Source organism: Theobroma umbraticum, unplaced genomic scaffold (assembly GCF_002168275.2).
Source record: "Theobroma umbraticum cultivar Fairchild unplaced genomic scaffold, ASM216827v3 scaffold_130.0, whole genome shotgun sequence".
In the NCBI taxonomy this organism is placed as follows: domain Eukaryota; kingdom Viridiplantae; phylum Streptophyta; class Magnoliopsida; order Malvales; family Malvaceae; genus Theobroma; species Theobroma umbraticum.
The window spans coordinates 1953702-1966989 of record NW_018397264.1 but is presented as its reverse complement, the minus strand read 5'-3'; the positions used below and the strand labels follow the sequence as shown (position 1 = coordinate 1966989).

The 13288-nt window shown below is 33.5% G+C and overlaps 3 protein-coding genes across 4 annotated transcripts in view; 2 read left to right on the top strand and 1 right to left on the bottom strand.

Moving 5' to 3' along the window:
- Nucleotides 1–2858, bottom strand: part of LOC110422245 (protein FAR1-RELATED SEQUENCE 5-like) — a 5050-nt gene extending 2192 nt beyond the window's left edge. The window contains exons 1-3 of one of the 2 annotated variants that reach the window (XM_021436080.2): nt 2702–2858; nt 1237–1793; nt 15–371 (exon numbers count right to left, since the gene is read on the bottom strand). In XM_021436080.2, coding sequence (XP_021291755.1) covers nt 303–371; nt 1237–1788 — 621 coding nt within the window. In that variant the 5' untranslated portion in view covers nt 1789–1793; nt 2702–2858 and the 3' untranslated portion in view covers nt 15–302. Of the gene's footprint in view, nt 1–14; nt 372–1236; nt 1794–2701 lie in introns of those variants that run through there. The other variant, XM_021436079.2, reaches the window with a different exon arrangement.
- A 548-nt stretch (nt 2859–3406) lies between these two features.
- LOC110422293 (Mitochondrial transcription termination factor family protein) lies at nt 3407–5221 on the top strand. The gene is made up of 2 exons (XM_021436155.2): nt 3407–5014; nt 5091–5221. The coding sequence occupies exon 1, from the start codon at nt 3553–3555 to the stop codon at nt 4870–4872; it is 1320 nt and encodes a 439-aa protein (XP_021291830.1). The 5' UTR covers nt 3407–3552; the 3' UTR covers nt 4873–5014; nt 5091–5221.
- Nucleotides 5166–11968, top strand: LOC110421655 (protein FAR1-RELATED SEQUENCE 8-like). The gene is made up of 3 exons (XM_089784403.1): nt 5166–5340; nt 8718–9148; nt 11118–11968. The coding sequence occupies exons 1-3, from the start codon at nt 5166–5168 to the stop codon at nt 11319–11321; spliced, it is 810 nt and encodes a 269-aa protein (XP_089640529.1). The 3' UTR covers nt 11322–11968.
- Nucleotides 11969–13288: the final 1320 nt, after the last annotated feature.

The following is a 13288-nucleotide window of genomic DNA, read 5'->3' as shown; positions in this document are numbered from 1 at the left end:
AACAAGTCTAAAACTTATGCTCAAAACTATTTATTAGTTAAATAAATGAGCTTAAACAAGCTCAAATAGAAAATTGCAAGCACAGTAGGGGTGTTAACACCACTTCTTCATCACTGAAAGTTAGAAAACACTAGTCGTTATTAATTTTATTTTTAGGTGGGGGGAGGAATATGAGACAGGATGTGCAAAAGATCTACCAAGAGTTTGAGTTTAGACATCCAGATTCCAAGGGTGCATTTTGAAACACCATCAAAGCCCAAAATAGCAGAAAATGTTACATTAAGTAAATCAACAACAAAGTTTTAAAAGGTCTCCATAACTTCTCCACCAGGACCTACCCCAGAGGCTAGTGTAGGCAATTGCACTGACAACTGCAATAAGAGTCAGTAAAGTGTGAGCAAAAGCCTAATTTAGTAGAACCATAGTGGAGGTAAAATTGTGCAACTAAATGCAGCAAAACTTAAGCAAGTTGACAAACATCACGTTTCAATAGGTTCTTTCTTTTTTCATTTTTTAATATAAACTTCTCCATAATTGTTTGAACCCAAATGTAATGCATAAACAACAATGGGAAAAGATGAAGATTCAACTCTGGACTAGCATACAGGCTACTTTTGGGGAAACTTCTATACAGTTTGCAACTTCCCTGGGCACAGCTCAATTTATTGAACAAAAAAATCCCACTCTAGACAAACATTATAGGTATCAAGACCCATCTGCCATTACCGTAGCTAAAATGCAATATTAGAATGCTACCCTTTACTATGGCTAATGCCTTGGTCCACAAACCATATAAGAACCTGCATGTACCACAATGGACAGAGTTCTTCACAAAACTTTTGAGAGGCAAACAGAGTTCCTCAGCATAGAGTTTTGGTTCAAAACAGACTGAGGATTTGGTATTAAACTCTCATATTACAATTGTCATTTGCATAAGCTTTCCAAGAATAAAAATGTTTCAAAGGGAAAAAAATTCCGGCATTGGCAAAATCAACAAACAGATTGCCCTGTCAATCACCAAGTCATTAAATTAGTCGAGGATGCTATTTCAGAAATCTGCTTCAGGGAAATCATGAGTCATGATAACAGGTACTGATGCTATGAAACATCAACTTCAAATCAGACACCTCTGCATGTCTGTAATTTAGTGCCACACCAAGATCTAAACCCTAATTATGATAATAATGGTGGTAGTTAAATCAACCCAGTAGAGCACATCAAGTATCTGAGACTTACCTCACTGAGCATATTAATAGTTGGCAGTTCCCCCGGAAATTTGCAATGTGTCATTAGCTTGTGGTTATGCTCTCGTACAAATTTGGTAACAATCCATTTACCTCCATCCCTTGCAGCCAGCCTTATCATTGCTTTGCAACCTTCTCTTGTAATTGGCCTTGGAGGAAGAACCCTGTCTCTTCTATGTGTATGCTTTGCTGCTCGAAAACCTTCTCTAGAACAAACAAAATCCCGTCCAATTATAGCCATGTTCTTTAGTGAGTGTCGGATTCGATTCGTTCGTATGGTGAAACCAGTGCGCTTAGCATATTCAAAATAAAAATCCCTTGCATCATCTAGGGATTGGAAAGTCATCCCATTGTATGGCTCCAAGTTTCCTATATCCAAAGCTTCACCAGATTGTTCTAACGAAATGAACTCATTATTCACTACATTATGCCCCTGCAATAGTTCTGGCCCCATCCCTTCATACTCAGAAATGTTAACAGCAGCTTCATCCTCTGAGCTTCTATCACTATCTGAAAAATCATGTGGATCAGCAGTCCCTGCCATTCTTCCTGCAAGTCCAAAAGATAGTAACAATTATATCTACTTCTCAAAGTATACACTATCCCATCAGTTCATCACCTATTTTCTGGTAAGTCAATGCATATCCCCAATGTCACTTGGACTCTTACTGTCAGACATGAATATGTGTCTGATACAGGTTCATTCAATTCTTTGAGGTGTCAATACGTGTCCAATAAAGTTGTTAACACCATTTTTGCAACAAAAATTAAATGGATTTTATCTACTATCCACTGGAAATAGACCCAAATTTTCTTCAAATTAAATTGGTTTTTATCTCTCTGTTAAAAAAATCAATAAACATCGGTAGCAAAAACGTGAAGAGTAAGAGCAAAATAGTTTTTTCCCACTTCTTTGTCTTTCATAAAAAATCTAATTCCACTCCATCATGCTCCCTCATAAGTTTCAAAATATAAATGACAGATCAAGCAGGTTAAATAACCAAAATAAATAAATAAATAAAACAGAAGGGAAAGGAAAAAGGCACACCCCAAATTATGATTCCAACATAATACTTAAATGAGAGCTCCCTGTTCAAGGACTCAAAAATCTCTTCTAGTACCCAGCTAAAAGTAGGGCCAGTGAGGGGATTTTCTCAACTTAGGACCACCACTTCCTTCTTCTTCTTTTTTTCATTTTTATGTTTGCCCATGTCAATTATACATGTAAATGCATTTATTTTCAAGTCGAAAAGTCAAATTTTGTCTTACTTTCTCAAGAATTCAGATCAAACCCAGTTCATCAATTACTCAAAATATGGTGTCTAAATTTCCCAACCATAAAAAAGGTAAGAGGAAAATAAAAAACAAAAGAAGAAGCTCAAGGTTAAATGAATCTGTAACTGCCATAAGAAAGTATAACCCAGAAATGAAAAACAGGGAGAAGAAAAGAAACTCACGGTTCTAATAAAAAAGCGAGTGGAGAACAGGGCTTGCTTTTATGATCTTTGAGCTGCTTCGTTTCGTCTTTGAGAGTAACTTTTGAGCTTCTGTTTCTGAGACAGGGACAGACCTTTTGAGAGAGTGAGAAAAGAGAGAGAGTTTATGTGGGTTAAGATCTGACGGTCGACATCAAATCCTATAAATACATACATTTTTTTTTCATATGAAATTTCCCCTTTACCAAAAAAAAAAACTCACACTCTCCGGCCAATTGTTATCCTTATGGATTTACATTTTTAATTTAAAAATATATATTTATCAGATAAAAAAATTTTATTTATAAATTCAATATTCGTATTCGTGACATTATATTTAACTTCTTAAAAGTTATTATATTTTATTCATATATATATATGCATATATTTTTATATTTATATTTACATTAGTGTATGATTTAGAGGTGTGAATTTTCTGTGTTACACTTTGTTTATTTTTTTTATCAAATTTCATTTGTTTTATTTTTTTGTCACTGAAAAATGTTTTTATTGATTAAGAGAGAGTCCTCATTCTATTTTGATATAAAACAACTTTTATTAAGGTGGTAAATCTTAAAAAATTATGTGCATAAAATTATGATAGAATATGGTAATTAATTTTAAAAAGTAACAAATAATTATTTAAAAAACTATATATAAACATGTTTACTAAGGTTGATGATTACTAGAATAATAATTTTATTTGAGTAATTTATAAATAGAATTATTTTAATTAAATTAATTAATATAACATAACATGGTTTAGGAAGAAAAGCTGCATGTTCAAATATACTTGGAAGACTGAACATTAGAGTGTCGGGTGAAGAAAAACAATGGCCGTCACTTCCTTAACCAAAGCCACTACTTTCAAGTGTCGTCTCTCGTCAATCCAATTCTTTTCCACAGTTCCTCCCAAAGTTCCCCAATACAGGTACCAGATTTCTCTTGCCAATCTCCTCCAAAGGTGCGGTTTCCCACCTTCTCAACTCCACGCTTTCCTTGCAAGAAACCATTCGTTACTCAATCATTCCGATTTGCATGACATTCAAAACTCTCTAAACATTCTTTTATCTTTCAAAATTCCCCAGAATTCCCTTATTTCTTTACTCTCTGACTGTCCAGCAGTTTTGGACTCTAACTTTTTGAAGAAATGGCAAATTGGGATTTCCAAATTTGGAAACTTGGGTATTTCCCCGTTGGTTATTAGCAATGTTTTGGCACTTTCAAGGCGATTTCAGATTGACCCGGATGGGTTTTTGAAGAGTATTGGTGCTTTGAAGGGTTTGGGTTTTAATGGTGGGGTTTTGACTAGGGTTTTAGAAGGGTTTCCTAGGGTAATCATGATGAAGGAAAATGAAATTTGTAGAAAGATTGAATTTTTCGAAGGAATTGGGATTCCAAGATATGGGATTGAAAGGATTTTTTATTTGTTTCCTGAGGTTTTAGGATTTGATATTGGAAATAGGTTGAAGCCATTGCTTGAGGAGTTTGTGGAATTGGGTTTTAGTGACAATGAGGCTAGGAAGGAGATTGTAAGGGATCCAAGAGTTTTGGGCATGGCATTAGGGGAAATGTCAAGGTGTTTGGGATTGTTGAGGACTCTGAAATGTCGCGTTCCCGTTAAGGACAGGATTTTAAGTGAAGGAGAATTTAGAGCTGGATTGGAAGTAAAGCTTAGAGTTGATTGCTTGTGCAAACATGGGTTGATTCGTAGAGAAGCATTTAAGATCCTATGGAAAGAGCCAAGATTGATTTTATATGAGATTGAGGAGATTGAGATGAAGATTGACTTCTTGGTGAACAGAATGAAGTATGGTGTCGGTTGCTTGGTTGAGGTTCCAGAGTATCTGGGTGTGAATTTTGACAAACAGATTGTTCCTCGATACAATGTCATAGAGTTTTTGAAATCAAATGGTGCACTGGGTTTTGAGATAGGGTTGAAGAGTTTGATAAGGCCAAGTAGGCTTAGATTCTATAATTTGTATGTCAAGCCATATCCAGAATGTGAAAAGATGTTTGGGAGGTTTGAGGGAGATGCTGGCCATCAAAGGCGGCATCCAGTTGGGATGTGGAAGCTTTTTAAACCACAAAAGTATACAGAATCAAAAGAAGATGTGAAAAATATGAAGTCTTTTATGGAACCACTAGTTTAGTTGACAAAGCCACTGACAGATGATTGGTTAATAATCCGAGCTGAAAGCAGAACTAAATGAAGCAACAAGAAAGCAGAACTAAATGCAGATTGTTCTTTGTATGGTGTCAGCTGGGTTAAGCCTGGCTTATTCAGAACCAGAAGTGAGTTACTAGACTCTAGCAAGTTTTCATATGTCTTTCTCTTTTAATTGAATGCCACTTAAAATGTGTTTTAAAGTGATTCAGGCGGTTACATATTTTAGTCTCAAACCAGACTACCGCAAGAGTGAGTAAATGGAGGAAGGAATGTAAAATGTCTATGGCCTCAGATAGAACATTGGACAAGGTCAGTCGCCTGGCAAAAGCACCAAAAGTAGCTGTTTCACTGATCCTTGATATGGAAAGGTGCCTGACATTTCTTCTTCATTCCTCCTCTCACTGTGGATGTATATATGTATATATTTATGTGCCCATGCATTTGAAATTTTGAATCACTTTGCTTCTGTCTAAATATATTATTTTATTTCTTCTGTAAGTTTAAATTGGATACAGCTGAACCATGAATTGCTATTTTGCTTTTCTATGCAATTTATTAAAACGGCATAGAATCTTTTGGCATGAATCTTGGTCTCAGAACAACCTATAACTTGGAATAGATTGGAAAACTTGCTTTACCACATGTACTGTTTAATCTGTGATTGGATGATTGACTTGGCAGAGATGCCTTTGGAGTGGGTAGTCCTCTAATTTTGTTTTGTTACTCTTGTATTTGAGCTTTATCTGGTTTTTAGGCCTCTTTAAAGTTTGCCATATCTCAAGTTGAATAAAAGCATCAGGCTGTTTGCAAAATGATTGTTGCTGACAAATTTAGAGCTGATGGGAGACATCTTGATGAATTTGGTCTTTACATGGTGAAGATGATAATTTACCTCATTCCGTTAATCATTACTTTTTAACCAAGGAGATGCTCATGCGAAAACGGATTTCCCCTTACCTCGACATTTGGATACAATTAACCTGGATTCTTTGGTTGGCCATGCGACCAACAAAGCCATTCATGCTTCATTAGAGTTTCTCATTTGTGTCAATCAAGTTGGTTGACAAGTTGGCCTGAGCAAGCATTAAACTGGGCATAGTAAATCAGTGTACACTTTTCGTGATTTTATGTGTCAGAAAGTAAACCAAGTTGATGTTGGTTTGTGCAGTTGGATTGTTGAATCAGATATTTATACCGCATATATGCAGTCACTGCTCAAGTTCACACAAATTTGTGCAACATTTCTCTTAAAACTAAGACTTTGTTATGCCTAGCACCACCAGTTGCAAGATGATATGAATAATGATTCTTTACGTGTAAGATTTGGCCATATTGAATTGCTTACACTGTCTGGTCGAATACAATTTGTCTGAAACTAGTTGAATGCCCTTTTGACCTTGGCCTGGAGTGGGAATTGTCTGCCTCAAGCCAATGCTTCAGTTTGGATCGAAAGGATACCAAACAATGCCGGGCACCAAAGTAAATTTTGATGCAAAGATTCCATGAACACCAGAGAGGTTTTCCTTTCCTCCGTGTTGGGCCAATGGAGGAAGAGCAGACTCAGTATTTGGTTGTGAACAGCTCAGGAACTTTAAATGAACTTCATCTGATTGAGAGTACAGCTTGTACCATTTTCCATTTCTTCCTCCGGATTAGATATGCTTGTTTACTGGGATTGAAAAAGGTCATACAATCTTAAAATTTCCATATGTGACAAATGGACAACTCGAAAGAATCTGAATTGTTTCAGCCTTACCTTGTGATTGCAACACAATCACTTATGCATGAAAAAAGTTCTCAAAAAGAAAAAGTGAGATTGACAGTGATTTGTGCTCGTCTGTTTCTTATTTGTTTATTTATTTTTGGCAATTGTTCATTCCCTATGGGGCATCCCAGCTATTAAGAATATTTTGAAAGTTTAGGATTCAAATTCTTAGATGGGATAGTGTTAGGGTTTGATTGAAACTGATCGAATTTGGTTAATTTCGTTTAGTTTTTCAATTTTGGTATTAATCAATTAGAAATGACGGTTTATTTTATTGTTTTGATCGATTTTCATTGTCTAAAATTTATAACTAAATCGATAAAAAATCGACTATTAAAATTATTATTTTTAAATGTTATATATATATAAATATCATTAATATTTTAAAAAAATATATGTAATTAATTAAACACATTTAGATTTTATTAAAGACATATTATTGAAACATTAAGCAATAATTTTTAAATGTATTTTTAATATATAAATATTTTTAACATTATTAATAATTAGAATCAATCAAAATAAATTAGTTTTTATTTTTTTTTGTTTTTAAGGTACAATTAAGTTGATTTTTTATGAGGGTTCAATTAATTCAGTTTTCGAAATTTTAAAATCGAACCCATCAAATACTTACTCTTATCAATATATCAATGAGTAGAGCCTTAAGGACTTATAATTTTATTTTATGGTATTTGAATTTGACTTTGATTAAAAATACATTCTATAATACTTGAAATCAATTGTAATTATTTTTTAGACTTAGTTGAAAATGATATGAATATCTATCTGAACGTCCGAACTTATTTGTTAAATAAATAAATTATAAATATATATATAAATATTTGATTTAATGGTTGATACATGTTATTTATTTTTTAAAAATGACATCAATATTTAAATAGATACAAACTTAAAATTAAATTTTGAATTAAAATAAATTTTGAAGTTCATTGTATTAATCAAAAATAAAAAATTTTGAAAATCTGAAATAAAAGTAAAATACTAGAAATTTTTTAATTTCAGTAAGTAAATTATTAAATATAAGTAAGTTAAAAAAATGAAAAAGTTCCCAAATTCTTCTTTCCCTTCAGTTTTATGCACGTGGCATCAACTGATTTCACTTCCGCTACAAATTCCTTAAAATTAAATCCCCTCAATTCCTTTAATATTTTGAACGTTCTCCAAAATTATCTTTAGCAACCCAGTTTAGTCGCCCTACTCCTTACTCTTCCTCTGGATAGAACAGACACGGAAGAAAGATCTTCGTTTCCCTTATTCCATCCTCTAAACCAAGTAAGTAGCGACTTCTTTCCTCATGTGCTTTTCTCCTCTGTTTCCGTTGACGCCTTTGGTTAATTTGGCTTAATTTTCCATTCAAATATGCTGTGAATTTAGTATAAGGACGGATTTGATTTGACTATAATGGGTTTGAATTTGTTTCCCCATGCGTCTAACTTTTATTGGAATTTAATAGAAATTTCCAGTTTTTGATTGGTTTAACTTCCAGTTTCTTATTTGAGGTTTACAGGAAATCTGTTGTTTATTGAAGAGTCCTTAAATAATATCTGCTCTTCCCTAGTTGATGAATTATTAAAAGGGATGACGTTGAAATAATATATGAGTTACACGATAGGACATGGTGCTTTCCCATCCCATAAACCCTGCCCTCCTCTTAGTAGGATTCGAGCATGGAATTTGAAGTTGGAGCCTCACGTTCTAACAGTTGAAGTGTCTCGTTGAAGGCGTTCAATTTAGTTGTGTTGGTCCCTTTGAATTTTCTTTTTTTGATATTGGACATTGGCACAGTGGTGCAATGTGACCCATATAGTAGTCTGCACATAGTAGGAAAAGCCTTAGTTTGTTGTTGTTGTTTTTTGTGTTTAAGAACTTTTTGAACTGCTTAAAATGAATGTTTTGTAATGTACTTTACTATCTTGAATTGCTGTTATGAGCAACAGTTCTCATTTTCCTCTTGTAGAGGATATAAATTTGTATTTTATATCTTCTCTTCTTTTTTTTTTTCAAAATTTTTATGAATAATGTTCAATCTTATTGTGTGGCAGTGGATTTGGATGAGGGTGCTGAAGCAATAGAGAGCTTTACAGGAGGGGAGACAGTGGCAGTTCCTTGTGAAGGAGACTCAATTGTAGAACCACATGAAGGTATGGAGTTTGAATCTGAAGATGCTGCCAAGATATTTTATGACGAATATGCACGGCGGGTAGGCTTTGTTATGCGTGTGATGTCTTGCCGTCGATCTGAAAGAGATGGGAGGATTCTTGCTCGTCGGCTTGGATGTAATAAGGAGGGTTATTGTGTTAGTATTCGAGGTAAATTTGGCCCTGTCAGAAAGCCCCGACCAAGCACAAGGGAAGGCTGTAAGGCAATGATTCATATTAAGTTCGATAAGTCTGGAAAGTGGGTGATAACGAGATTTGTAAAGGACCATAATCATCCACTTGTAGTCGCTCCACGTGAGGCTCGTCAAACAATGGTGAGTTGGTCACCTTGCTTCCCTCCTTTTCCTCTTCTTTGAAACTATAATCTTCTGTGTAGTTTCCATTCTTACTGTCCAAAACTTTGGTTAAAGTTTCTAGTTTTACTTTCTTTCTGGTTTATCTAATTTTCAAGGTTTTATGGAGTAATGTCTTCTCTTCAGACTTAAATTTGCCTTTGTTTGTAAGAAAACAAGTTTTTCCCTGTAATCTTTATCTATATTCTAGTATCATGTTTTTCTAGTGCTATGTAAATGATATGGTATAAATGCTCTTTAAGCAGAACAAAAGCGACTGGATGAAGATGTAATGATATAATAAGGTGTTTAGGAACAGGGTATCATGTTCCTTTAGATGGCATGAAACCTATGGATTTTTGAAAAGTATTTGGGATTAATATTAAAGTATTTTATGTCTCTACAAGAGTAGAATTTTTTTACTTTCAATAGTTTATTTTACTACTAGACTGAGAGCTGCGTAATTGAAGAAGGAAAGAGGGAAGCAGCCTGTGGGTTTGTTTACTTTAAAAGAGATTTTAGCAAAATGAAGAGGTGTAGTTTGCATGTTCATCTGCTATGAGGACTATACCAGCTTTGGGTGAAAATGGAAACTGCACTCAAACATTATACTAATAACCACATTAATACGAGGACTATACCAGCGTTGGGTGAAGAGGGTATGTCAGCTATAACTTGTAGAAGAAACAAGAAAGCGCCTGCAGCCTCTTCTCAGCTCTCCTGCAAGTTATAGGTGTTGTGGTTGTCTTATTGACGAGCTGGGAGTGGTATCAATGGGGCCCTGGGTTGCTGGACTTTCTATTTCTTATTTTGATCTTAACTTGACAGGTGATAACTTCATTAATATGGGGCAACGAAACATTCAATAAGCGTGAACTAGGAAAAATCTAAGAACTACAATAACTTTCAAGCTTGGACTGGCAAAGCTCAACTAAGATTCATCCTTAGACCCAAATTCTCCATACTTCTCTTCTGTGCATTTATGCTTGCCTTTAATATCTATTTGCATTGATTGAGAAATTCTATAAATGCTGCCAGAAACTTGATTTTTTACTTTGATGTCTTCTGAGGATAAAACTACGCCATTCATTTGCGCAATATTTCTGTTGAACATCTATACTTGGTATTAAATATTATGCAATGAGAAGACAATACATTCGCTGAATGAGTATAAGCTGAAGTGAGGCTGTTGAGATAATGTCTACTCATATATGAAAAGATAGAATAAAAATGAAGTTGTTCATGAGAGGGTATAGGTGGCACTAGTTGAGGATAAACCGAGGAGTGATTAATTTAGATGGTTTATTCTTGTGCAGCATAGACATAGCAATACTTGGTTATGTAAGAGTAAATCGATCCCCGTAGAAAAAATAAAAATTGGTTGAGGAATCCGAATATGTCATGGGTTGAAATTATAACTGATGATTTGGCTTCTTGAAATTTTTCGAATTATATGCCCTTGACTGAGTGGAATGGGAAAAACAAATTTGTGAAGCTTACCCCAATTTAGGCATAGTTGAATTTAATACTTCCAAAGTAATCTTAGGTAGTAAAAGTACCCCATTTGGTTGTAGTTTCATCGTTTTGAAGCTGAAAGCTTGAGCCACTTGATTTGTGACGGAGTCAAATAAATTAACTGCTCATTCGTGCTATTCCTCAGCGATATAATATTTCATCTCATAAACAGGTTTTACTTTTTCCACTGTTTTCCCGGATATGTCTTAACAAATTGAGCATTTTTAATGTTTTGGTATGCTTCATTTTCAGGCATCTACAGTAGTTTTCATACAAAGGCATGCTTGTAGGCACATTATGCTTATTTTCTTTTATGGTTTGATGCTCATAAGGATGATATTGTCCAAAAAATGTGAAATGATCCTATATCTATATGAAACAAATATTTGCTTTCAAATTGTTTCTAACAATGTGCTCTCTGTATACAACTTTGAAGGATGAAAAGGATAAGAAAATTCAAGAACTAACTGCTGAGCTGCGGAATAAGAAACGACTGTGTGCAGCATATCAAGAACAACTGACTGCATTTATGAAAATCGTTGAGGAGCATAGTAACCAACTATCAAAGAAAGTACAAAATGTAGTCAACAACTTGAAGGAATACGAATCTATAGAACTGGAGCTATTGCAACATAGATAGCCTCAGTCATTTGTGTGTGTATGCCATCACCCTCTTCTACTTAAAGCTCTGTCATCATATCTAGTTGATAAATATCATCTCATAGAAACTCCCAGATCAGTTGATCCGAATGTGTCATATAGTCTGTTCATTTATAACTGTTAGATTTTCCTTTTATGTTTCTGTTCTTTCTTTCATTCGTGGGTGTAGCAGAGCTGTGGAAACATAGGGTTTCCAAGTGCAAATACAGAGATGAGAAGAGCTGCTATTTAATTCGAAGTTAGGGAGGGTTGGGGTTGTATCTAGAGTGCCCCAGTGAAGGCATTTCAATTGGGGACAGACATTTTTCCTTTTTTGAGTAAGGGAACCAACAATTTTTGTGGGTAAAGAACATTCTTGACTATTTAAAGGGAGGTCCTTTTACAGTTATGGTAATGTGATGAAGACAGTAAGAGGTGTGCTTTTCCTCACAGCTTCCTCATGATGTGGTCCTGACTACATATGCTATTTTTCTGTTAAACTTTGAATAATGCTTTAGCCACAATGATTTAAAACCTGAATTACCTTTGGTACATTTTGATTCTCCAGCCAGATTGTGTTTAATCATGTAAAGTATTGTAAAATACTTATTTCTGGAATGATATATTGATCTTTCATTTGTATGCTCATTTACTCCTAAATGCATAAGCTGCGCTGTTTTAATTTTTCTTTTGCCTGTTTGTAACAGAACAAGTGTGGGTTATTGAGGATACTTGATTTGGGTGGCTTTGCCTATTTGGTGAATGAACAATAGGTAGTGCCTGGGTTTTGCATACCGTGTTATGGTTTGAGACTTGCTTCCTGTAGAATAAAAAATGCTTCTAATCATTCAGCTGTTAGTACTAAAGGATGGCATGACTTTGCTTGTAACTTCAATTTTTCACTAAAGATGATAAATATGTCTATATACTTAAAAGAGGTGCAGAAATAATTTGGTGCAAGTTAAAGGTATTCATGTCCTCTTATACAAAAATTTAATAAAATAAAAATTAATATGAAATGAAGCTTATAAAACTCATTGTTTTTTTTTTTTTGTTCTTTCATTTTCTTCTTATTTATTTCTCTACTTTACTCATTTTTCCTTGTCTGTTTTTCCTTTTGATTTTCTATTTAGAACAAATCAGCAAACATGAGAATAAAAGAATGAAAACAAATTTAAAATTTCAATTCATCTCTTAAATACATTTTGGTCTCTATTGTTTCAAAATGCATTGTTAGATTCTGGACTTTTTGTTGCAGTCAATAGTTATTTACAAATATAAAAGTTATAATTATCTTCAAATAATTAAAAATTAAATAAATAATATAAAATTTTAATTTAATTAAATAATAATAAAAATATTTTTTATTAAACGCTTATCAACTTAAAAATAAAAAGGACCCATAATAATGAAAAAAGAAAAATTTTAAAAAGAAATAAATTATTTGAGATTATTTTATTAACAATTAAGAACAAACTCACAAGTTTGTAGCGAAAATAAAATAAAAAAATAAATAGTAATATTCTAATTAATTTAGGTATAATTTTTAATTGTTTTGTTTTTTCTTTCTATTTTCTCTTTCTTCCCCTTCCTGTCATTCACTTTTAATGGTTCCTTCTTTCTCAATCTCTCCCTCCTTCGGTCTCCACGCAGCACCATGCCTATAATCCAAAATCATTTTTATCAAAACACCATCACCTTATAGTGAATTTTTAAACTATAAATTTTAATAAATTTATAATATTTTAACAAATTCCCAAGAGCTTGGCCGGTTAAATTTAAATTGATCTTAGAGAGCTAGGTAAAAACATACAAAAACCTTCTCAATACAAAAAATTTATACTTAATTTAATTAAAATATTATTATTTAAATTGAATTTTTTTTCACTTCAAAATTATGAGCATTTTTTTTAATTGTTAATAAAATAATCCTAAATGTTGTGAAATATAACTTTGAAAGAGAGTGTT